Source organism: Phyllostomus hastatus, unplaced genomic scaffold (assembly GCF_019186645.2).
Source record: "Phyllostomus hastatus isolate PE091 unplaced genomic scaffold, TTU_PhHast_1.1 phas_contig_38, whole genome shotgun sequence".
Lineage (NCBI taxonomy): Eukaryota > Metazoa > Chordata > Mammalia > Chiroptera > Phyllostomidae > Phyllostomus > Phyllostomus hastatus.
In genome coordinates this window covers 26,124,813-26,148,488 of record NW_025333869.1, presented here as the reverse complement: position 1 = coordinate 26,148,488, position 23,676 = coordinate 26,124,813, and the positions used below count along the sequence as shown (strand labels likewise).

General features: G+C 55.3%; 1 protein-coding gene across 6 annotated transcripts in view; it reads left to right on the top strand.

Annotated features, from left to right (window-relative positions):
- PALD1 (phosphatase domain containing paladin 1) overlaps positions 1–17,153 on the top strand; it is a 68,278-nt gene extending 51,125 nt beyond the window's left edge. For all 6 annotated transcript variants that reach the window (XM_045842278.1, XM_045842273.1, XM_045842272.1 and 3 more), the window contains 2 exons: positions 13,120–13,275; positions 15,299–17,153. In XM_045842278.1, the coding sequence (XP_045698234.1) occupies positions 13,120–13,275; positions 15,299–15,451 (309 nt within the window). In that variant the 3' untranslated portion in view covers positions 15,452–17,153. The remainder of the gene's footprint in view (positions 1–13,119; positions 13,276–15,298) is intronic.
- The last annotated feature ends 6,523 nt before the right edge of the window (positions 17,154–23,676 follow it).

Genomic DNA, 23,676 nt, shown 5'->3' with positions numbered 1-23,676 from the left:
CAGTCCTGGAGAGGGCTGTTTGGTAGCCGGCAGGATAGAGGTTAATAGCTGATACTGCTCAGGGACTGGAGGTTTCCAAAAAGTCCAGATTTCATGTGAAGATTCAGATTTTAGGCCTATGTAGAAAAACTGTGTCCCCTTGTTGGCCCGGCCCCCAGCACTCTGTCATGCATGGCCCCCAGCCCAGTCACGTAACCTGCCAGGCAGCCCTGGGCACCGGGCCTTGTGGCCTCTGGCCTGTGTGTGGGGTGTGCTGACCTGCCCAATTCTGCTCTTCGCTGGCCCAGGAAACTCGGAGGGTGGCCGGGGCAGAGTGGGCTCTGGAGCGGGAAGGGGCAGCTGTGGGGGGTTGTAAGTTTCACGAAGATTGCTCCTGAAGTGAGTGGGCGTCCCCCAGTGCCAGCCTGTGTTGTCTGCCGCTGGCCAGCAGTCCCAAGGACAGCGTCTGTGGCGGCCCTGCTCCGCCTGCACCCCGCACACCTTGGTGAAATGGCTGATCCAGGCCAACCTCTACTCAGGGGTCATGGCCCATTCTGTGACTGGGGCACTGGGGGTTGCTTGGCTGGATGCAGGGTGCCTGGGGTCAGGCTCTGCTCAAGGTCAGAGGTCAGTTGGAAGAGCTGCCAAATGTGGAGGTGGGGAGTGGTTAAGGAGTTTCAGAAAACGGACTTTGCTGAACTTTGGAAGATGGACTGACTAACTTTCCCCCAAGGCTCCAGCTAGATTGTACTCCTATTTTTTGGGGGTTTTGCAGTGGTATGGCAGGCTGCCACCAGGTGGCAGCCGTGAGCTAAGAGCCCGAACTCCACTGGCTTTCAGGGGAGACAGAGGGTGCAGAACTGAAGCTTCCAGTTCCCTCTGTAGCTGGAGGCTCCAGTGGTTGAAAGGGGTCTTCAGCCCTGCTTCAAAGCGTCAGAGGTCCCCACCCTGCACTGGCCACACTCTGTCAGAGCTCCCCCTGTCCTTTCCAACTCTGCTAGTTCTTAAGTGCCTTTAGGCATTCTTGTATCCCACCACACCCCGCCCCAACCCCCACAGCTGCCAGGCCCTCCCCTCTCTGAGCTCTGCAACCCCCAGAGGGTGGAGCAGGAGCACCAAGGGGAGAGAGGAGCCGTTTCACAGAGTTCACCTTGAACAATCCCAATATAATGAGAGCTGGGGAAGGCACTTCAAGGGTGCAAAGTAAGTTCAGAGGCAGTGAAGGTGCTTTGGTGTTTACCAATACGGTTGTGTCAGAACCTGTCAGAGACGAGGTTGGATGCGTAAATTGGCTCTAACCCTGTTGGCATTGCGGAGGGGAGGGTGGTGTGGTTGGGGCTGTGTTCAGCAGTGGATGCCCTTGCTGCCTTTGGGGTGGTGGGTGTTTTAATGAGAGAGGAGGAAGCAGAGCCAGTAAGGATGGTTGGTGGTAGTGGCTTCTGCAGGCTGGTGGTACCAAAACAAAATGTAGAGTTACTTCTCAGTGTGACCACCAGGTGGCCCCAGTGATCTGAATTTGGGCCAAACTCACAAGAGGCTGAAAAACAGAGGAGCCCGAGAACCCTTCTAACGCAGTCCTTCTCATCCTGGCTGCGTAATCAGTTCACCTGGGAGCTTTAGAAATACCGTGCCTGAGCTCCATCCCCAGAGTCTGATTTAGTTGGTCTGCTGGGGAGCCAGAGTATGGATCTTTAAAAAAAAAAATTCCCTCGGTGATGCCAATGTACAGTCAAGGTTGAGAAACACCACATCCTCTAAGCAGGGCCCCTACCCGAGTCAGCGTCAGGGTCATCAGGGTCGCCTGGAAGCTCATTAAAATGCCTGCCGCTGGGCCCCGCTTCTGAGGCTCTGATACTGCAGGGCGGGACCTCTAGCGGGCTCCCGGTCAGGCACCACCCTGGGCAGACTCTGCAGGGAGGCCCGCCCAGATTTTGATCGGGGTTGCCTTGAATGTGTCAGTCGGTTTGGGGAGAATTGCCGTCTTAGCAACCGTTACTTTTTTGATTCTTGAACATGAGATGTTTTCCATTTATTTAGGCCTTCTTTAATTTCTTACGGGGTGTTATTTATATTACTGTTCCCAGAGTGTAAGTTTTGTGCTTCTTTTGTTAACTTTATTCCCATTTTACTACATTTATGCTATTATAAATAGAATTGACTTCCTTATTTCACTTTTTAGCATGTGTGTTGCTATGGTAAAGAAACACAACTGCTATTTGTATATTAACCTTCTATCTTGCAACCTTGTTAAACTTGTTTGTTAGTTCTAATGCTTGTTTGTTTTAGTGAATTCCTTAGAATTTTCTACATACATGTTCATGTCACCTACAAACAGAGATAGTTTTATTACTTCCTCTCCAGTCCAGGTGCCTTTTATTTAATTTTCTTGTCTAAGTGCTGTAGCACGACCTCTCACTGCAGTGCTGAATAGCAGCGCGAAGAGCAGGCGTCCCCCTCCTGTGCCTGGCCTTCAGGGGGCTGCCACTGGCAGTTTTATCACAGACACCCCTTGTCAGGCTGGGGAGGTTCCCTTCCATTCCTAGTTTGAGTGGTGTTTTTCATAATTAAATGTTAAATATTTTAAAATGCTTTTTCAATGTCTATTGAGATGATTGTTTGTTTTTTGCCCTTTATTTTATTGGTATAATGTATTGTGTTAATTGACCTTTGGATTTTAATCTAACCCAGCATTCCTGGACTAAAGCCTACTTGGTGATGGCAGGTGATCTTTATATGTTTCTGCATTTGGTTGTTGAAGAATTTTTGCGTCAGACTCATGAGAGATACTGATCTGTAGTATTTTTCTTAAATGATGTCTTTAGTTGGTATTAGGGTGGTATTAGCCTCCGAATGGTACCCTTTCGCGTTTACAGATGGGGAGACGGAAGCATGGACAGGAAGCGAGGTCATCACAAGTATATTGGTCATCTTGGGCTTAGACTGCGTGGCTTCAACAACAGAAGTTTGTTTTCCCACAGTTCTGGAGGCTGAAAAGTCCAAGCCTGAGGCTCTGGCTGATTCGGCTTCTAGTGAGGGCTCTCACTGGGGCTCGCAGACTGCTGCCTTCTCACTGTGGCCTTCCCTCAGCGCACGGGTGGGGGGTGGGGGGCTGGGGAAGGGAGGGGGGCTCTCTGGCGTCTCTTCTTATAAGGGCGCTAGTCTTAGAGGTCATCCAGTCACGGACTCCTGGAAGTGCTGTGACAGAGCAGAGGACTGAAAGTGACCTCAGTCCCATTGGGATTTCACAGACTGGTTTCGAAAAAGGAAGGACTGTTCTAGGGTCGGCAATGTGTGATGTTGTTACATGTGTCCATTTTAAAGAAAGGAAGGAAAACAAGAAAGAAGCAAAAACTTTAAAAGTCCACCTACCATCTAATGTGGTTGGCATTTCCTAAAAGAAAAGATATTTTGGTCCCAGAAAAGTAGAGTAGGTGTGATCTCAGACTAGAGGACAGTCCTCAAAAAGATTGCATTTCTGAATTCCTGTGGACCCGGAAACTGGCCGTGGACCTGTGTTTGGGAGTCATAACCTTTGGTGCTAGGCCGCTGTCTCCTTTAATCAGAAAGGCCAGTGCCCCTCCCCCCGCCCCCTGCCGCCTGGCTGGACCCAGAGCCCATGTCCTGCCTGAGGTCAGGGAATCTCAGCTGTCCCAGCTGCGTTCAGATTAGAAGGGGCATCTGGCAGCTTGGCGCTTGTGTGTGAGTGTGTGTACCGTGTAAGGGACTTTATTACGGTTCACACGGCCTGGTGTCAGCCCCTGTGTAGATGGGAGGGAAACCATTTAGATTGTTCCAGGCTGATTGGCAGAAGGAACATGGGTGTGGGAGTTGGAGGGAGCTGGGTTCCCTCAGGGTTGTCTCCATCCCCTCTGACCGCTGGGTCCCCACCGGCTGGGCCGGACTAATGCTGCGTCCCTGGCAGGGTGTGTGTGGGAAGGACACGAGGAACAATGGGGAGCACAGGGCTGGGTGGGCACTTAGTGCCCAACACATGGAGGGGTGCTCCTAGGGTCACTGGAGGGCTGTGGTGTCCCAAGGTCTTCCTCTGAGCTTAACCTCCCATAGACCAGAGATTTTAATGCTAAAGGGTTTAGAGAGCACATGACCCCTCCATTGACAGATGAGTGGGAGATCAGGTTTCCCAGTCCCCCTGTGAGTTGATGGCTGAGCGGGTGTCAGAAGCAAAGACCCTCACTTCCAGCCCTGAGCCGCTCCCCTGACCACGCTGCCCTTGACCCGAGGTCCCTGCTGCTCCGGTGAGCTGCGAGGGCTTGCTGAGGCCCCAGAAGGCAGCTGTCTCCTCCACACTTCCCCTCTGATGGACCGGCCCCTCTGGGACTCAGCAGCTGTGTCTCAGCCCTGGCATCTGGCTGTTTGTTGGTTAAACCCCTGCCCTCTGCCTTCAACCTGGGAGTCCCCAGGGGATCCCCTGGAGCCTGCAGTTGTCTGCCTGGAGCAGGCCCGTGTCCTACATGTGCTGGTTGGCCTGGTCAGACCCCTGGAACCACTGAGTGGAACTGGACCTGAGCCCAGGCTCGGGTGGGGATTGTCACCTGCACCACTTCCATTTGCCTGGGAACATTCTAGATCTAGCCACATCCCACCCATCTGAAGTTTCCCCCAGGAGCTAGTTCACAGCCTTGGGGTTCTGAAAGCTTCAACAGCTCACAGCTCCTCTGGGGAATGAACCCACAGCCCAGCATGCACCCTGACTGGGTCTCAAACCTTTGACCTTTCGGTTTATGGGATAATGCTCCAACCAAGTGAGCCAAACTGGTCAGGGCAGAATTTACTTATTTTTAAATTATTTTGGAAAATGTCCAGCAGTGAATTTGAAGTAGGGAGAATAATCTCACGAACCCTTGCCCACCTCCCCGCTTCAGGAGTGACCAGTCAAGGCCGGTCTTACTTCATCTGAAGCCGTTCCATTTGTGGCCCCCTCCCCCTTCCTCCACCCCTCCCCAACTGGATTATTTTGAAGCAAGTCCCAGACCTCGTGTTTCTTCTGAAAATATCTCAGCACATAACCTAGAGACAGGGTATCTTTGGCAAAGAACATCATAATGCCATCGTCACGCTGTTGTCACACCTCAAACAGCAGCACTTCTGCACACTGTCAGTGCCGATGTCGGCCAGTGTTTGCAGGTTCTCGCTGGCCCCACGGCCTTTCTGCCTTTGCATCAGGACCCAGGAAATACTCACAACCTGTGTCAGGCCGGTGTGGCCCTTGGGTTGTGTTGAGTCTGGAGCCACTCTCCTTTCTTCCCTGGGAGTGTGTCTGCTGAGACAACTGCTCTATCTTACTGGCTGTGCAGTCCCTGGAGCTCCTGATGACACCCGGGCGTCTCCCAGCCTGTGTGGAAGGCCCTGCGCTCCCTGTAACAGATGCGTAGGCCTCATCAGGGAAGCTCCAATTTTGTCTGAACAGTCCCGGGTGGTGCCTTGTGCTCCTGGGCAGCTGGGAAGGGCCCGTGGTCTCTGTCGCCACCTGGCAGATGTGGGTGCTCTTGCCCCAAATTCCTCATTTCCTTGGGGGTTTGCACAGCGGCCATGCTGACGCTCTCGTTCCCTCTGCATTCACTAAGGGCGGTACTCCCTAGAAGAGAGACCTCCCCAAGGTGCATGGGCAGGAGGAAGGCCCAGAGCTGGCTCTTCCCTTGATCTGGCCACCTTCCCAGGGGTTTGGGGGGTGCTTCCCTGATGCCCGGGGAGGGTGTTGGATTCAGTGAGCCCTGGTGCTCCTGTAGATGAGGAACCAGAGCAGCTGAGTGGGTCCTGGGGGGTGACTGGGGCAGGGGTGGGGTGGGATGGGAAGATGGAGGGGCTCCTGATGGGAGGCTGGAAGTTGTTAGAGGCCCATGCAGGGCCCCCAGCCCCCAGGTGTCCTACTGCCCCCTCGACCACCCCAGAACCAGCGGGAGAGTGCAGACACCAGGCTGACTGGAGGGGAGGAGATGCCAGACCCCGACTCCCAGATCGGGCCCTCTTTGGCGGCCACACTGCCTCCCGGCCAGGAGGGGGCGCAGCTGCACCTCCCTGCCTACCTCAGCCCCACTGGGCATAAAAATAAGAACTAGAAGCCGTGACACTTGCCCTTGTTTTTCCAGCCTGAGGAATGGAGAGAGGGCCAGAGGGGAAGAATGCATTTCAGACGTGGATTGTGGGCACGGCTTGGAGGGGGGTTTTGAGGAAGGGGTATGGGACCAAACCCACACACACATTTTCCGTGTTGAGAGAGCTTGCCTGGAGGAACAGCCTGGGCCTCCTGGAGGCCGCCCGGCCCCTGGGGGCTGCAGCCTGGTGAGCGAGCCTCCCTCGTTCTGTGGGGTGTTGGTGAGACCGGGCCAGGGCCTGGCCACGCTGTGTGTGCGGGGCCACAGTGCTCAGGGCATTTAAAAAAGGAAACAAAAAAAGAGCAGCCCCTTTGAACTAAGCGCGTCCACGGGTTTGGGGCAGAGGTGAGAAGGCTGGGCCCCTGGCGGAGGGGAATCCGGAGGGGAATCCGAAGGGGACTGCGGCCCGAGTGCTGGCGCCATCTGGTGGATTAGTTGTTTCCTGCAGGGCCTGGAAAGGGAAAATCCTTGTAACAGCAAAGCTCTGGGCTCCTGGAGGAAGCCCTGCTGGAGTCATTAATGTCGGGGCCTTTTTCCCCTTGGCCTTGGCTGGTGACATTAATCTCAGTGTTCTGTATCTAAGACAGTCTGATGTGCCGCCCGTCTGTCCCTTCAGGAGTTTGCAGGAAAGCCAAGGTGAAGGTAGCCACACAGAAGTAAAGTGTCCTCTGTTCTCAAATGGAGATTTATTTTACAAAGATAGTAGTGCTTTACCTTTGAGCAGTGCTTTTTGAGTGTTTAAGGAGTTTCTTTCGTCTTCTCTGGTCCTCATCCTCAGAGCGCTTGGTGAGGAGATGGTCAGCCTGCAGGCCCGAGTGGCCGAGGAAGACACAGGCCCAAGGGGGTTTTGGGATCAGCCAGAGGCAGACCCAAACCCGCCTCCCAGCTCCTCCCCCCACACCGATGGCCACCACCGTGCAGGGGGCAGCTTTGCTGCAGTGGGAAAAGGAAGGGTCGGCAAGAATCCTCAGCCCCTGCTCGTGCGCTGCCCTGGGTCGCTGCAGAGGTGCTGAGAACTCAGAGAGGCCCAGCTCAGTTCCCAGGGATGGAGGCTATTATCTTAAGAGAAACATGCCACGAGACAGCTCTGGCTCTGAGCCCCAGGTGCGGTCTCCCTCTGTCTGTCCCTCTGTCTGTCCAAGATTCTGGCTTGGCCACAGTGGTCCCTGGAGACCTCATCCCAGCCGGTGGTGTGTCTCCGGGGTGCCGGCCGTGCCGCTGGGGCAGCTCTGGAGTGCTGTGAGCTGGCACACACAGTATGACAAAGGGAGGGGCTGCTTCCCAGGACTCTTGCGTACCCGGCCTGAGATAGAGCCAGTGGGTCGGTCAGCGGCTCCCAAAACAGAGCTGGGGTGCATGCGTGTGCACGCGCATGTGTGCATGTATGCTTGTGCGGGCGTGTGTAAGGATGCATGTTCTCAGTAGCTGAGGCCCCTTTAGCTTTCCCTTCCTTTATGCTGTATGGCTGAGCTGGGACTGTCTCCGCCCTCGGGGGCTTTCCCAGTGTTTTCAACAGCAAGCACCCCCGAGCACCTGCAGTGTGCCCGCTTGGTTCCTAAGGGGCGTTAGGCTGGGGACTTCCAGAGGCTTGGGAAGGGTTTCAGTCTCAGCCTGCGCCTCCCCCAGCACAGCCCCCACTGACTGGGCCTGGCCTCTGTGCTCATGGCTCCCGGCCTCGCCCAGTGCAGGCTGGGCGGGCACCACACGTGTCTGTAGGGGAGCGGGCAGGTGGGTGGAAGGTTGGATAAGTCATAGTGTGATTGGATGGATAGGAAGCCTGACCCTGACCCCCTTTATATCTTTTGGTTCTTTGTCCACATTATCGGTCTTCCAAGAGAGGGTGCTCTTTTCCAGCAACTGAGAGAGCCCTGGGTCAGGGAGGCAAACCCAGGTACTGGCCCGGCTTTGCCAGCAACTCCCCGTGCAGCCTCGGGCCAGTCACCTTGGTCTGCCGGGGCCTCTGCTTCTCCGTCTGCTGCCCGGGGTCACTACCGCTGCTCCATCTGCCTTGAAGGATGGTGGCGAGCACCATCCTGGGTATGGTAGGAGGCGGGAGTGGGGTATGTAGGGTGCAGTGGTGGGAGCTGGTAGGCAGGGCTGGGACACCAGGCTGACTCGCTGGGCTGCGTGCAGGGTTGGCAGGCTCCTGAGGGCTGGGACGTGTCCTGTAGGTGCTGAATCCCAGAGCCTAGCCTGGGGGTGCGTGCGGAATGTTTGTTGAATGAACGGCATGCAGAGAAGTGCACTGTTCCAGCTTTAGCCCCTTCGCACTTTGAAAGTGCTGAACAAAATATGACATCTTTGGAAAACTAGTTACCTGCCAGTGGGCTGAGGACTTTATTGTGCTCCAGGCCCCATGGCCTCACATGCCTGAGGGGACAGCCCGGGAAGCAGCTGTTGCTGACTGTTTAGGGGCCAGTGTCTGCCAAGGAGAGGGGTGGCCTTGAACTTTGAGAAGAAGGGTGGGGTCTGAGCTGGGAGCTCTCCCTTAAAGACACCTTTGAGGGCTGCCTTCTGCGGCCTGCAGCCTGGGCCCCACCTCAGCTGGAGGGCAGTGGTCACCTGGCTCTGGCTGTTCTGTTCAGGGGCTGGGGTGAGCTCGGAGGGGACGCTCCAGTAGTGGGGTGCCATCTGGCTTGGTTAACGCAGGCCCTGAGCCTCTCCTTGTTTCTCCTCTGGGGTGCTGTTTTCCTGTGCTGCTCCCACCTCTGCGTGCGACCCGGCAGGCTGGCTCCCCTTTCTCACCGCAGTCCCCCTGTCTGGGACGCAAACAGGTTGATCTAGGTCACCCCAGGCAGTCCGATGCAGGGCCGAGCGAAAATGCAGGATGCCAGCAGTGGTCGCTGATGGACCCGACAAACATTTACTGAGCCCCTCCTGAATGCCAGGCGCTGTGCGGGGGCCAGAGAGGCCTCGTGACAGAACAGGAAGGCGCCTGGAACCCGCAGTCCAGTGGGGCAGGTGGACACCCAGGAAACACTGCACAAGCCCAACTGATGGGGTGTGTTACACAGGGTCTGGGGCAGGGCGGGGCTCCCTGAGAAGGCAGTGTTTGCATGCACACCTGAAGGAGGGGAGGCGGCGGCCGTGCTGACATCCAGGCGGGGAATGCGGCCAGTGCAAAGGCCCTGAGGCGGGAGCTGCCCGCTTTGTTTGCGGAGCAGGGATGGGCCGGGCAGGAGGGCAGCGGTGACGGGGCAGGAAGGGCGGACCGAATGGGGCCTTGCGTGGGGTCACAAGGACTTCGGCTTCCACTCTGCCGGGGGCTGCAGGGGCCAGTGCAGGGTGTCGAGCAGAGGGGCCGACTGGCTGTTCTAGCAGAGCCGCTGTGGTGTGGTGTTGACAACAGGCGGTGGGGGGTGGGGGTGGGGGTGGTGCCAGGGAGGCTAGCCGGGCACTGTCACGGCCGTGAGGGGGCTGGAATCAGGGCCGTGCGGGGTGGGCAGCTGCCGGGAGCGTTTGGAGTAGAGTGGACCAGATTCCCTGACTGGTTGGACACAGGGCTGAGGGAGGGAGAAGCCAAGGAGGGCTGCCAGGTTTGGGCCTGAGCCTCGGAAAGGACAGAGGTGCCACTGAGATGGGCCGGCCCATGGGTGGGGCCGCTCTGGGGAGAGAGAGCTCGGCAGGTCCATCTGGGGCACGTCTGGTGCCTCTGAGAAGCGCCGCACGGGCCGTCGCATGTCCAGGTCTGGAGTCCTGGGGACACAGGTGGGAGTCCCCAGTGTCCCGCCTGGAACCTGGACTCTGGGTGGCAGTGGAGGCCACCATGAGACGGGAGGAGGTGCCCTGCGGACAGTGCTCAGCGACCCACCGGGCACTAGCCGCGTGCCGGCCCTGTCCCGCTCTCGGGGCGGCAGGGAGACAGAGAGACGGGCCGGTTTATAATCTGGTGCTTGTCCCCTGGTTTACGTGGCAGAGGCCGGTCATGTCTTGGGGAGCAGAGGAAGCCGAGAAGGGGGCGCTGTGGGGCTGGAGTTCACACTACTGGCGTCAGGAGAGGGGCTTGTCCTGGGCGGGGGGTGGGGGGGGGGTGGGGGGGTGGGGGGGGGGATCTGCTCACCTAGTCATCCTGGCAGGCAGGAGGGCATTCCACGCTGGAGGAGAGGGGGGTAGGAGTACCAAGGCAAGAGCGAGGCGGGGAGTGGCTGACCTTGACTGTGAAGAAGGGCCAGGGTGATAGGAGAGCTGGGATTTTGGAGTTTGTGTCCCAGCTTGGAGCTCTGTGCCGTTGGTCAGTTACCTAACCCTGCAGAGCCTCACCAGCGAAATGGGATGTTCCTCTTCCTGAGTGGAGTTACTGGAGAGTGGAGCAGAGTCCAATAATCCGATCTGGGTGTAACGTGCTCCCCCCAGCACGCGGCGTGCGGTGCGCCCCGGACACCCCTGCAGAGGCTTGCTGGCCCTGCCTCCTTACCAGCAAAAGGCAGAGCTTCAGCGGACCCCCTGCTGGCATGCTGGGCTGACTCGGTGCTGGGCTGACTTGGTGCCGGGCAGACTGCGGGCTGGAGAGGCCTGAAGTGCCCGGTGCCCTGTGCCCTGGCCACCTTTCCTGAGCCCCTTCTATTTCAGGGCTCAGTCCCAGGGGACAGAAGGCCTTGCCCGAGGCACCATGGCTAATGACAGCCTCGCCTGCTGGGCCATTTAAAAACAGCTGCACTATTTTTGTCAGCGGGAGGTGGCTGCCTGTCCTCTTCCCCAGACAGTGGCGTGATGGGGGGATATTCAGGAAGCCAGGGCCTTCATAGGAAGATGGGTCGTTCCTCAGTCACAGACTTGGGTCGGGCAGGATGTGCCCGCAGAACCTTCTGGGGAGTGGCAGGCGTCACCCTCACCCAGTGGTCTGAATTTAGAAATAATTCCCCCCTACCTTGCCAGCAGGGCTCTGAAGGCATGCCCCGGCCTCTCCACCCTGAATGTGGCTCAGGCCCCTCCTTGTTGGTGTCTGGGGGCGGCAGGCCTGAGTCCCCACGGGGCGGGGCCCCGAGAGAGGGGGCGGGGCCCCGAGAGAGAGAGAGGGCGGGGCTGGTGTGGCTGTGCCCAGGCGCCGGGCCCAGGGCTGTGGGCTGCGGGCTTTGCACACCCTCTGGACCTTTCTCCTGAGTTGATCCACGCTGAGCAGTTTACGGCTTTTGCCTGGAGGGACCACGGCTGATTTCCTTCCTTTATTCTAAGGAAAGGGTTTTGGACCGGCTGTGGGCCTCTGGCTGGAGTGCGGGAAGCGGCGTAGGGGACGGGGAGGAGGTCCCAGCGCAGTGCAGCATGACAAAGCCGCTCGTAAAGCTACTAGAGCTGCATCAGACTGGCCACAGTTTGTATTCAGGGAAAACCTTTTTTCTTGGTATGCTGTCTAATTCTGAACAAAAACTGGTTGATCGTTAAAAACCATAGGCATTCTGACTTGACCCCACTCCACACCCCCAGCAGCAACCATGCGGCCACTCCCCAGCGCCGGTCCACCGGAAGCCATCCTGGCCCCTTCGTCGGAAGGGTCAGGCCTTGGCCTGGTCTCTGGGTGCTGCCTCCATCGTCTCCCCGTCTACCGTCCCCCCACCATCCCGCCACTGCTGCCCTGAGCTCCTCCCCCTCTGTCTACCCGGCGACACCTCGCTCCTTAACCCCCTTTCTGCCCTTCTCAGGGCACTTTTCGGCCCCTCTTTCTCCTAACTCACCTTAAATGTCGCCTCCTCTTTGATGCCTGCCCCAGTCCAGCTACTTGCCTGCCTTGATCATATGGTCTGACCTCTCTGGGTGCTTCATGTCTGTCTTCTGTTCCCCCCACCACATCCCCACCCCACCAGCGTCTCTGTGGGCAGGGCCTGTGCGTGTGTGCTAGCCCTCCGCCCTGTTCTTGAATGAATGGACTTGTATGGCTCCTCCTGGTTCCCAGGTGCTTCCTCACACCTTGCTGTACTGAGCAGCCCCACCCCCAGAAATGGCGGTGGGGAGATGACAGTTTAAATGGCAGAAGCAGGCCCGGAACCTAGCTCGTGTCTCCTTGTTCACCTTCCACCCTTGCTCTACCCCCACGGCCTCAAAGCTCCTCACGGACGGTGGGGGTGGGCTGGGCGTGTAATCACTGTCCACTCAGGCAGCCTGGGAGCAAAGATGGCAGAGGCCCTGGGAGCTGAGTTACTGGAGGCAGAAGTGGGAGGTGGGGGACCACAGGCCCCCAGAGAAGGCCCACTGTGGCTCCTAGTTGGTGGGACTGTGGCTGAGTCAGTTTCTCCCTCTTCCCAGGCGGGGATGAACTCACTCTCGTGAGCAGCTGGAGGCCGCAGAGCCCAGGCCGGGGGAGGGCAGAGGGTTCACGCTGCATCACCCAGTCAGAGCCCTGAGCGCGAAGATTTGCTGACTGCTGTCCTGGCCACTTCCCAGGCCACTGGTCAGAGACCTCACACCCAGCTGCCCGCCCTGAGCGAGGCCCGAGGGCTCAGGGAGAGAGGAGCCAAGAGTCTTTCCTCCAGTCCTGGGAGGGTTGGGGGCCGGAGGAGGAGGTGGCCCCACTCAGGGCTCACAGGAGCTGGCAGAAAGGGTCCTCCCGAGTGGTTAGAGCTGGGCGTCGTCTCGGGCCTCTGGGGCCTGCCCTGGGAGGGCCTCTCCACGCCTCAGGCAGGACGGAGGGTGCCTGAACGGGGCTTTCCCTGGGCAGCCTGTCCTCGTCTGGTAGCCCCTCAGAACAGGACGGGGGTTGCATTTCACGAAGAGGAAGTAGGGATTGAGGGAGGCCAGATGACATATCTGCACATCCCAGTAGGAAGTGGACTTTTGATGCCCTTGGCCTTGCCGTCTGAATCCTTTCCTCCCGTCCCCACCCTGGTGTTGAGGGCAGGAGAGGATGTGTCTGAGTGTGTATGGTGTGAGAGTAGTATGTGTGGTGGGGAGTGGGTATGATGGCTGTGTGGGGGGTGTATGTGGTATGTGTGGGGGTGGGAGTATGCGTGGTGCATGTGAGGTGTGTGTGGCGTGTACCTGTGTGCTAGGTGGGGATGCACCCCTGTGCTGATGCCCGCCCTGCGCTGCCCTGCAGGTGAAGGCCGCCAAATCGGAGCAGGAGGCCCGGAGGCTGCGGCTGCGGAGCCTGCAGTACCTGGAGCGCTACGTCTACCTGGTGCTCTTCAACGCCTATTTGCACCTGGAGAAGGCGGACTCCTGGCAGAGGCCTTTCAGCACCTGGATGAGGGAGGTGAGAGGTGGGCGGCCGAGGCTGCCTGGACAGGCCCCCATTGAGCGGAAAGCATTCCCATCTCTCATTCTTCTGTTTGGCTGGGATTTGTCCTCTTGACCTTGGGCCCCCGGCACAGCGCCTGTGCTTGGCAGGCAGAAAAAGCTTGGTGAGCAAATGAGTGAGTGAGTGAATGAATGAAAGAGGAGGAGGGAGATGAGGCGTGTGGGGAACAGAACAGGGTGTGTGTCAGGCTGGGCCCCCGCTCTGTGTGTCCCCAAGGCCAACACTGCCCGGCCTCTTCATGCCCGCCGCGTGTTCAGCCCTCACCTGCTCTGCGAGGGGCGAGACGGCGTGGTGGCCCAGGTCCCTGCCTCCTGCCGTATGACCTCCCACGAGTTAGTTAACTGTCCCGCTGCCCACAACATTAAAAGGGACGTAATGTCCACACTGTCGTCACCACCTCGGAGGGTTGTGGTGGCATTCTATGTGACACGGGTTCCCCCTGCCGGACACTGCGCTAAGCAGTCTCCGTACAAGGAGACTCTATGCTCCCATTCCACAGAGGAGGAGACTAGCCCAGAGAGGTCTGCACGGCCCTAGCACGGGCCGTGTACCTTGTTCACGATCAGCATTAAAGTACTAGAGCAGCTGGTTGGCGGAGTCCACCACGTCCGGCCCAGGACACCGCCCTCGAGTTCTGCCGCTGTGCTTGGCCTCCCAGCTCCTCCTGGTTCTTCCTGTGTCTCAGCCCGTTTTAGAGGCAGAGCTGGCGCCTTGTTCCCTCTAGGCCAGCAGGGTGGCCGGCTCCTTCTCTCCTTGGCAAAGTGGCCTGTGATTACTCCTCCGCCAGGACATGGGCCCCTCCTGACCTTCCCACCTGTGCTGGTGATTCTAATGTGGATCAAGCCCGCATTAGCTCCTGAGGGGCAGGCGGGTGGGAGGGCAGGAAGCCGGGACCCCACAGAGTGGATGAGGAAGGCCTTGGGCCTAGGCAGGGTTGCGGGTGGGGCCGGAGCTGTGGGGACAGAGGCAGGGCGGCCACTGAGGTGCCCCATGGCAGGGACAGTGGCTGCCGGGCCATCGAGCTGAAGGAAAAGCCTCGCACAAGGCCCTGGGGTGGCTGAGTGTGGAGTCAGGACACCTGTGGGTGGGGGGTCCCACCATGGCTGAGCTGGAGCCCTGCTCCTGAGGAGGCTTTGGCTCTGCTTCCTGTCTGAGACCCTGGGTGGAGGTGGGGTGGGGGACCTAGGACACTTCCACTAGGGCTTTGCTTGGAGAGAGGACATCAGGGCAGCTGAGGGCTGGGAAGGAGCTGAACCCCTCTCCAGCCGAACCTGGGTGGTGCGTGTGGGGGGTCAAGGAAGGAGGGGAGTGCAGTCCGGTTAGGAGTTTGGGGTTCCAGCCGCAGGGCCCGGCTCCTGGGTGTCAGTGGCAAGTAGGGGTGAGGGCTGCTTGGGGGCCTTCGTTCTGGTGGGCCCTGCTCTTCCCCACCCCCAGGATGGCGGGGTGGGAAGGGGGCCGCTTGCTGGATGGCTTGGGCCTGGTGTCAGGGCTCGGGCCACTGGGCAACAGCTGCATGGAGGGCACCCAGGGCAGCCCCAGTAGCCCACCCGAGTGGAGGCCCACAGCCAGAAGTCAGAGCCAGAGGCTCCTGCTGGCTCCCGAGTTCATGCCGCCACTGACCCTAGCCTCCCTGTGGCCTGGCTGTCCCGGTGCGGGACTGGGCCGCACGGGCTCAGAGCCAGCCGGTCTTCGGCACGGCTCTCTCTCACCTGCTGGGTGCTTCTGGGGCTGACGACCATCCACCAGGTAGAGGCTGTTATCCACATTACGAGGAAATGAAAGCTCAGAGTAGTGTGTGGTGGTCAAAACACACACTCTGGTTCAGTTTGCTGAGCTGGTAGGAGGTGGCCCCAGGCCTCAGGCTCAGCTGTGCACTTTGGACGGGGCCCAGGGAGGGAAGGAAGGCGTGCAGTGGGGTGGGTGACCCCGAATGGCACCGCTCCACCAAATGCAGCCCCATCCACGCTGTCCTCTCCAGGTGGCGTCGAAGGCTGGAGTCTACGAGATCCTCAATCAGCTGGGCTTCCCAGAGCTGGAGAGCACGGAGGACCAGCCCTTCTCGAGGCTGCGCTGCCGGTGGCAGGAGCAGAGCCACAGCCCTGCGCCCGCCGCTGCTGGGGACTTCCTGTAGGCTGTGCGTCCCCAAGCCCCGTCCCCTCCCGCAGGGCCCCACGAAAGCTTGGGGTGTCTGAGGTGCTCTTCACGGAAGTGGCCCTGAGTTAACAGTTCCCCTGCTTCCCAGAGGACCTGGGGCTGGGTCGGGACCCCTGTATTGAAAGAGCTTTTTCTAGGACAGCCAGCACACAGTCGCGTCTTGCAAGTGACAGGTGTGCACAAGCAGCCTTCAGGGGAGCCCGGTGGGTATGCCTTGCAGGCGGGCTGGCATCAGCCCTCCAAGGAGTTTGCTCCTCAAGTTGCTACACAAAGCTACTTGCCACTTCCACTGCCACCCCTCCTTCTTCCTGGCTCTCGGAGCAGGCCTGATGGCCCCGGGCGCAGAGCAGCGGGCCAGTGCTGGTTCCCTCTCTCTCATTCTTTCGCCGCTCTCCCTCTCGGCTCCTCCCCTCTAGCTGCCTGAGCACTGCACTAGCACTCAGGGCCCCTGGCTCGCTGGGGAGTGGACAGCACCCTGGGTGGCTTTGTTACTTTAAAGGCAGCTTTACCTAATGTTCTTGCCGCTCGTGCCCCGTCTCCACCCTGGAGACTTCCAGAAGTACAACCACACGGCTTGGTGGGTTCAGCAGAGACCTCCGCCTCTCTCCCTTACCCCTCTCCCCTCCCATGGGGCTGGCAGGACTGTGGAGTTTCCCACGGAGCTGGAAACACCAGGGAACCCTTCTCAGAGGAAGAGAGAGCTTCCAGAAGGTGGACGTGCCCTGTGGGAGAAGCCAGCTCCTTTTGCCTGGGAGCCCGGGTGGGTGGTGCTGAGGAAGTGAAGGCAGCCAGCCTCGGGTCCCTCAGTACCTCTGCCCCGTGCCCACAGCCCGATGTCCCTGTGCCCCCACCTGCTGCAGCAGCGGCTCTCAGGGGCACCACACCTGAGTGAGTGGTGGAGTGTGTGAGAGTGGGCCAAGGGCGGCCTGAGGGGTCACCTGGATGCCAGTCCATTCTTGCTGAGGCCCACTGAGCTGCCTCCCAGTAGGAGCGGAAGGGGCCAAGCACGGCTGACCTAGAGGCCTCCAGGCTCTGCTGTGTCCAGACGGTGGGAAAGCTGCTCGGAAGAGGCAGGAGAGGCGGGTGGTGCTGAGTTGAGCCTTGCAGCTCTTCCTCTGGGGGCCGGTGTCTGCTGAAAACCAGGGGCTGCACAGTGGGGGAGGCCGTCCACCTGGCTTGGCTTGTTGGGGCCAGGGGGCCTCTCTTTGGTTGAGCCCATGCACTTCTGTGGAAGAACAGTGGTCGTGTCCCTAGTCATAACATTTGAAAAGGGGGCAAGAGGCTGAAGTTGTTCATGTCTGCCTACTGTTGGAAAATGTTTGACCATCTTGGCTGATTTCTTTTTGCAAAACTACTGTATGTCTGTTCACTACCTTTCCAGATTTACTGTTTTTATTATTTTTGCATGTATTAAAAAGTTTTACTTTCTTTGCAGACAAGATCTAGGTGAGGGGTCAGAGATCAGGGCTGCACTGGGAGGGGGCCTTTGCGTCCTTGTGGTTGGCCCTGACTTTCATGTGCTGGGATCACTGGCCTGTCATGTCACCGCTCTGCCTCAGTATCCCCATCTGCAAAATGGGAGAATAATACTTACCTACCTACCTCACAGGGGTGTTGTGAGGATTCATTTGTGATTTTTTTGTACAGAGCTTTTGAGCATTAAAAACAGCTAAATGTGACATGCGCTTGGCTGCTGATTTGTCTTTAGTGTGGGGTAGGTGTTACAGAACCGATGTGAGCTGGGGTCCCTGCTCCTTCAGAGTAAGGGTCAGTGGGCAGGGTGAGTCGAGTGTGTCTACCTTTAGTGCTCCCTAGTCTTAGAAAAGGCAGGGTTTTTCCAGACATTTCTTCTTTCACATTTCCAGTCATGCCTTACCATTTCACTCAGGATGCTAAGGGCTGTCATGCTAAGTCCCTCCTTGAAGAAAGCATTATACCAGGCTAATTCACACTAAAGTGTGAAAGACTGCTATATCTAGGGAAATGAAACAAAGTGGGATTTCAGGGGCTGTGAAGGAGGGTGGACCTGAGCCTTCATTTTCTCCCCACTTCCCAGGCTCTGCTCAACCCCTTCAGGCCCCCCATGCTTGAACATGCTTGTGTTGAGAGATTGTGTGTAAAGAGGTGGTGGGGAGAGTGAGGCAGAGACAACACTGACCCTGGCTTCTCAAACTCTTCCAGGATTAGGGAAGCAAGGTCCTGTGGGGGGTAGTGCTGAGGTCAGCTGGGGGTGGACGGGATGGAACGCAGAGCCCCCACTGAGCTACAGTTGGGCATCTTCCCAGGCTGGGAGGGAAGGCCTCCTGGGGTTATTTCCTAGCACGGCAGGAAACATCACCTCCTGGGAGGCTCCATGTGGTTTCTGAATGTGAGGTGGAGGCCTGTGTACAGGGTGACTGTGTGTGTGCCGGTTCTCACCTCTCTGCCTGGGATGAGGGGGTCTGGGCGGAGGTACACCAGGGTGGGTGCCATGTTCACAGATGTGTGCCCCAGGGTCCCCAGGCCTACCCCAGCCTGCGGAGGGCACCCAGCATGCCGTGGACAGGACTGGCCCACATTTCAGTATCTCCTCTGGTCAATGGCATCTGAAGCTTCTGACACACGAGTGAATACGTGTCAGACTTGAGAACAGCACCTGGCACACAGTAAGCACATAACCAGTTTTAATCAAGTTTGCAAGGCCTCTCTCTAAGCCCTTGCTCAGAAGTGGCCCCCCACTTACTACCCACGTGCCCCCCAAATGCACAGATCTTAACAAATGTATGTACCTGCGTGACCTGGACTGCTGTCAAGATATGCAACCTTACATGAGGATTATTTTTAATGTGGACATTTATAAACAATATCTCAACATTGTCAAACACAAATCTTGGTGTAGGTAATGGCTGGAGCTCCAGGGCTGCCTATCGCTGAACATAGCCTTGCTACCTTAAGCAAGGAAAGGGCTTGTTCAGTGGGGGGATCTCATGGGAGAGACCTGGTGGGGTTGCAGTAGGGCCTGGGGACGACCAGAACTGGGAACGGGCCAGGAAGCCCTCTGCGGCATCAGTGAGTGGGCACGCTCTGCTTCCCACCCCACTCCCCACCCCTGTCCCAGGAGAACCTGCCACGAAGAGTGGTTGATCTTGGGATCTAACACAAGCCAAGGCCGTGCTCCCCTCCAGCCCTGTCTGCCCTCAGTCCTTGCTTCTGGGCCAGGACTAAGCTCAGCAATTTCTGCCCATCCCTGCACTCCTCCATCCAGCAGCTCCTGTGTCTGCCAAGAGTTCCCAAGAGCCACTGGCAGTGTGGGGCTCTTCCTTCCTTTCACGCTATCAGACCCACATCATGGGTAGAAGGCCCTGTCTGCCTTTGCCTCCTCTTTTACCCTTCACAGAAAGTTCCCCAAACAAATCACATCTAATCCTCTCTTGGTGTCTGCTGTGCTGAGCACCTGAACCACACGCCTTCACTCTTGCCTTGGCCTCTCTGGGCAGGGGCTGTGTCCTTTCTGTTCAAGGTCAACCTCCTCTGCCACTGCTTGGGAAAAATAACCACCCCAGTTTGCAACTTTGGATGTTGCAGTTCTACCCACACAGTTGTCTTTCTCTCTCTTGCCCTGTCCTCCGTCTCAAGTGCAAGGGCACTGACCCTTCGGACTGTGACCAGAGGGGCAGGAAATTTTTGCTCAACTTTCCCTGTGGGTGGAGGGGTGGGGAAGAGAGGACGGAGGGCGTTGTAGTGAGCTGGGTTGGTACCCCCAAATCCACGTATGGCAGTGCAGACCTGATTATTTCCTGAATAAAGGGAATGCCCTTGTAAAGGTTCTTGAGGTGCCCCTTTGTCTGTCCCCCTGAAATGTCCTGCCTCGCCGTCCCCAACAGCAGTTGCTGAGCACGCTGTTGTCCAGCTCCGGCCAGCACGGCTTTTCAGATTTCTGAAAAAGTTCTTGCAGTTTTGTGGTTCTCGATAGAATCTCAAACTTATTTAATTTTATATGTCTTTTAAATTAATAGTGAGGCTGAACTTTTTTCCATGTTTATTGGCCTTTTTTATTTTTCTCCTTTATAGATTGTGTCTTTTGCCCTTTTTCTTTGGGGTGTTTGTCTTTTTTATTGACTTGTCAAGCTGGTAACACTTGGTTTCTCGCATAGGTTGCACTGTTGTTAGCTTCAAGATAGCATCGGACACACGTGGTCCCTCAGAGCCAGTCCTCTCTGCCCGCCCCACACCCTCGTCTGCACTGTAACTGATCTGCTGCAGGTCAATAACTCTTTGCTTATTTCATTATGTTCTTCATTAGAGTACTTACTTCATCAGACACTATATTTAGAGTCATCATCCCGTTCAAGATTCCAGCAATTCCACGAGGTAAGTATTACGATCCTCATTTACAGGTGGGGCCACCAAAGCCCAGCGATGTCTGATTCCCAGTTGTTGCTCAGTGCAGAGGGGGAAGTTGGAGGCGGCGCCGGTGCGGGAATCCTCCCTGACGTTTCCGTGATGGGGGAGAGGAATGGCAGTCCTTCTGGAGGAGGGCCCTCGCTGGGGCGGATTGGGGCGGATTGGGGCGGATTGGGGCGGTGGTGTGGGGAAAGCATGACGACTTTGAAAACCCTCTCTCAAGGTCTTGCGGTTCTCGGACTCGATGATGTTCAAACCCCGTGTTCTTTCAAGAGGTTCCCCTCAACACCCACAAGAAATGCTCGTTTCCTGAATCACCCCGAGAGGTTATCTATGACATGGGCCTTTTAAGTTTCGCTTTGCTCTTCCTCTTAGCTCATTCTTTCCTTTTCCTATCATCCGCCCACCTCACTATTCAACAAACCGTATGTGACAGTGTCTGCCCTGTCCGAAAATAATCTTCGTCCTTCTTTGAACTAGATGAGGCCACATGCTGGGTGGAATTAAACACCAACTGTTTATGAAAATCCCCATTCTCACCCCAACATTTGGGGTCACCAGTCTTTTTAATTTTTGCCAACCTGATAGAGGAAAAAAACCCGTCTTGTATTTTTATCTTAGCATGACTTTCCAAATTATGAATGAGATGAACTATCTTTTCATATTTTTATTGGCCACTTGGGTTTTCTCTCTTATGTATTTGCTTATTTTTCTATTGGGTTGTTTTTTTTAAATTAATAGGCATGCATTTTTAACACGATTTGTTTCATTTATAAATATTGGTAGATATACATCCAGTTCTTTCTCCCAGTTTGTCTTGTAACTTTTTTCAGAGTGCACTCTGTCATAGAGAAGTTACAAATTATGACGTGGTCTAATGTATGCATTTTGTCATTTACATCTTGTGTAGGCAGACCTTCCCTACCCACGGCTTACGTATCTATCTCCTGTGTTTTCTCTGAGTGGTTGTAGAGTGTTGTCTTTTATGTTTAGTGCTTTAATTCATCTGGGAAAATTTTTTTGTGAATGACATGAGGTAAAAAATACAATTTTTCCCAAATGGGTATCCAGTGGGATCCACATTATTTTTTAAAGATTTTATTTATTTATTTTTAGAGAGGGAAGGGAGGGAGAAAGGGAGAGAAACATCAATGTGTGGTTGCCTCTCATGTGCCCCCTATTGGGGACCTGGCCCGCAACCCAGACATGTGCCCTGACTGGGAATTGAACCAGCGACACTTTGGTTCACAGGCTGGCGCTCAGTCCACTGAGCCACGCCAGCCACGGCAGCCCCATATTATTGATTGAACTCCTTGAACTACAGCCTTCATCATACATTAGTTCCCCATGTATACGTGGTTCCACAGAGCAGATGCATGGTTGTCATTACCCCTGGCATCCATTCATCTTCCAGTAACCATATCTGACTTTCCATCATCAGGAAGAACAGGACAAACGCTTGACTCAGCTGGCCAGTTAAGCCAACAGGGCTTACCCTGTGCACTTGCCTGAGTGACCGGAAGTCTTAACTACTCTTATTGCACTTAAAGGGAGAGGCTGCAATGGCTATAGACGTCACACAGCCGTGAGGAGAAAACAAGTCAGGATGAAACCAACACATGAAGGCCAATGGAAGTGAGCTGGTAGATGTGGATTTTGAGTTTTTGCATTACTTCATCCCTACAGCCAGGCACCCCTGGCCCTCAAGAACTTTTAATTAGCAAGCTGTTTCCGTGCGTGAGTTGGGGGGTGTTTTCCCTCGGTGCACAGGCATCTTAGTCTGTGTCTGTATTCTTTATTCTCTTGCATTCATTTCTTTGTCTTTCCAAGTTCTCTCTTATTTCCTTCCTTCTTTCATTTCCTACTTTTATTTCCAAGTAAATTTTAGTATTGTTTTTAAGTATATTTTATTGATTATGCTATTACAGTTTTCCCAATTTTTCCCCTTTATCCCCCCTCTGTCCTGTACCCCCCAGCCCTCCAGCATTCCCCCCCTTAGTTCATGTCCATGGGTTATACATATAAGTTATTTGAGTCCTCTGTTTTCTGTACCATTTTTAACCTCTCCCCATCTATTTTATGCCTACCAATTGTGCTTCTCCTTCCCTGTACCTTTCCCCCTTCATTCCTCCTTTCCTCCTCCCCACTGAAATCTCTCCATGTGAGTCCATTTCTCTGATTCTGTTCCTGTTCTAGTTGTTTGCTTAGTTCGTGTTTTTGTTGTTTTTCTTTTCTTTTAGGTTCATTTGTTGATAGTTATGAGTTTGTTGTCATTTTACTGTTCGTGTTTTTGATCTTCTTTTCCTTAGATAAGTCCCTTTAACATTTCGTATAATAATGGCTTGGTGATGATGAACTCCTTTTCCTTGACCTTATCTGAGAAGCACTTTATGTGCCCTTCCATTCCAAATGAAAGCTTAGCTGGATAGAGCAATCTTGGATGTAGGTCCTTGACTTTCATGACTTGGAATACTTCTTTCCAACCTCTTCTTGCCTGCAAGGTTTCTTTTGAGAAATCAGCTGATAGTCTTATGGGAACTCCTTTGTAGGTAACTGTCTCCTTTCCTCTTGCTGCTTTTAAGACTTTCTCCTTATCTTTAATCTTGGGTAACTTAATGATGATGTGCCTTGGTGTGTTCCTCTTTGGGTCCAACTTATTTGGGACTCTGAGCTTCCTGGAAGTCTATTTCCTTTGCCAGATTGGGGAAGTTTCCCTTCATTATTTGTTCAAATAAGTTTTCAATTTCTTGCTCTTTTTCTTCTCCTTCTGGTACCCCTATGATTCAGATATTAGAACGTCTCAGGTTGTCCCAGAGATTCCTAAGTCTCTCTTCGCTATTTTGAATTCTTGTTTCTTCATTCTGTTCTGGTTGGATGTCGATTTCTTCCTTTTGTTCCAAATCATTGCTTTGAGTCCTGGTGTCCTTCCTGTCACTGTTGGTTCCCTGAATATTTTGCTTTATTTCATTTTGGGCATCTTTCATTTATTTTTCATTTTTTTGACCTAGTTCAATCAGTTCTGTGAGCATTTTGATTTCCAGAGCTTTAAATTCTCCATCAGATAGGTTGGCTATCTCCTCATCACTTAGCTCTCTTTCTGAAGTGTTGTTCTGTTCTTTCATTTGGGCCGTATTTCTTTGTCTTGGTGCACCTGCTAAGTTGTAAGGGGGCGGGGCCTTAGGTATTCACCAAGGCGGGGCCTCAGGTATGCACCCTCTTTGCTGACTGTTGGGGAGGGGCCAGAGAGGGAACAGTGCAGCTCGCCTGCTCATCTGTAGCCCTACCTTCCAACGGACTCTCTGTGAGACTGGGAGTTTCTCCCACTGCAGCAGCCACCGTAGTCCACGGTCAGCTCTGAGTCTCAGTTTCTCCTTCAGCCAGCCCTGCCTGTGCGGTCCACCACCTCGCAGGCAGTTTTTCTCAGCTGGCTCTGCCTGTGCTGCGGGTTCTTACTGGTCTGGTTGTTCTGGTTGATTTCACCTTAATTCCTTGGTTGTTAGAGTTCCATGCAGTTTGATTTTCTGGCTCTTCTGGTTGTTTATTGATTTTAGATTGGTTGTTTTTCTCCTTTTGGTTGTGCGAGGAAGCAAAGGGCTTCTACCTACACTTCCTTGGCTGAAACTCTCCAAGTGAATTTTAGAGTCAACATGGCAAGTCTTACTTTAAAATTGCATTGATATTTTGATTGGGTGTACATTTAATTTATTGGCTAACTCAGAGAGAATGGACTCATACAGAACTGAGTCTTCTTGTTAAGGAATAGGTTTCTTCTGTGTCTTTCAATAAAAGATATTAAAGCTTTCTTACAAATCCTACATA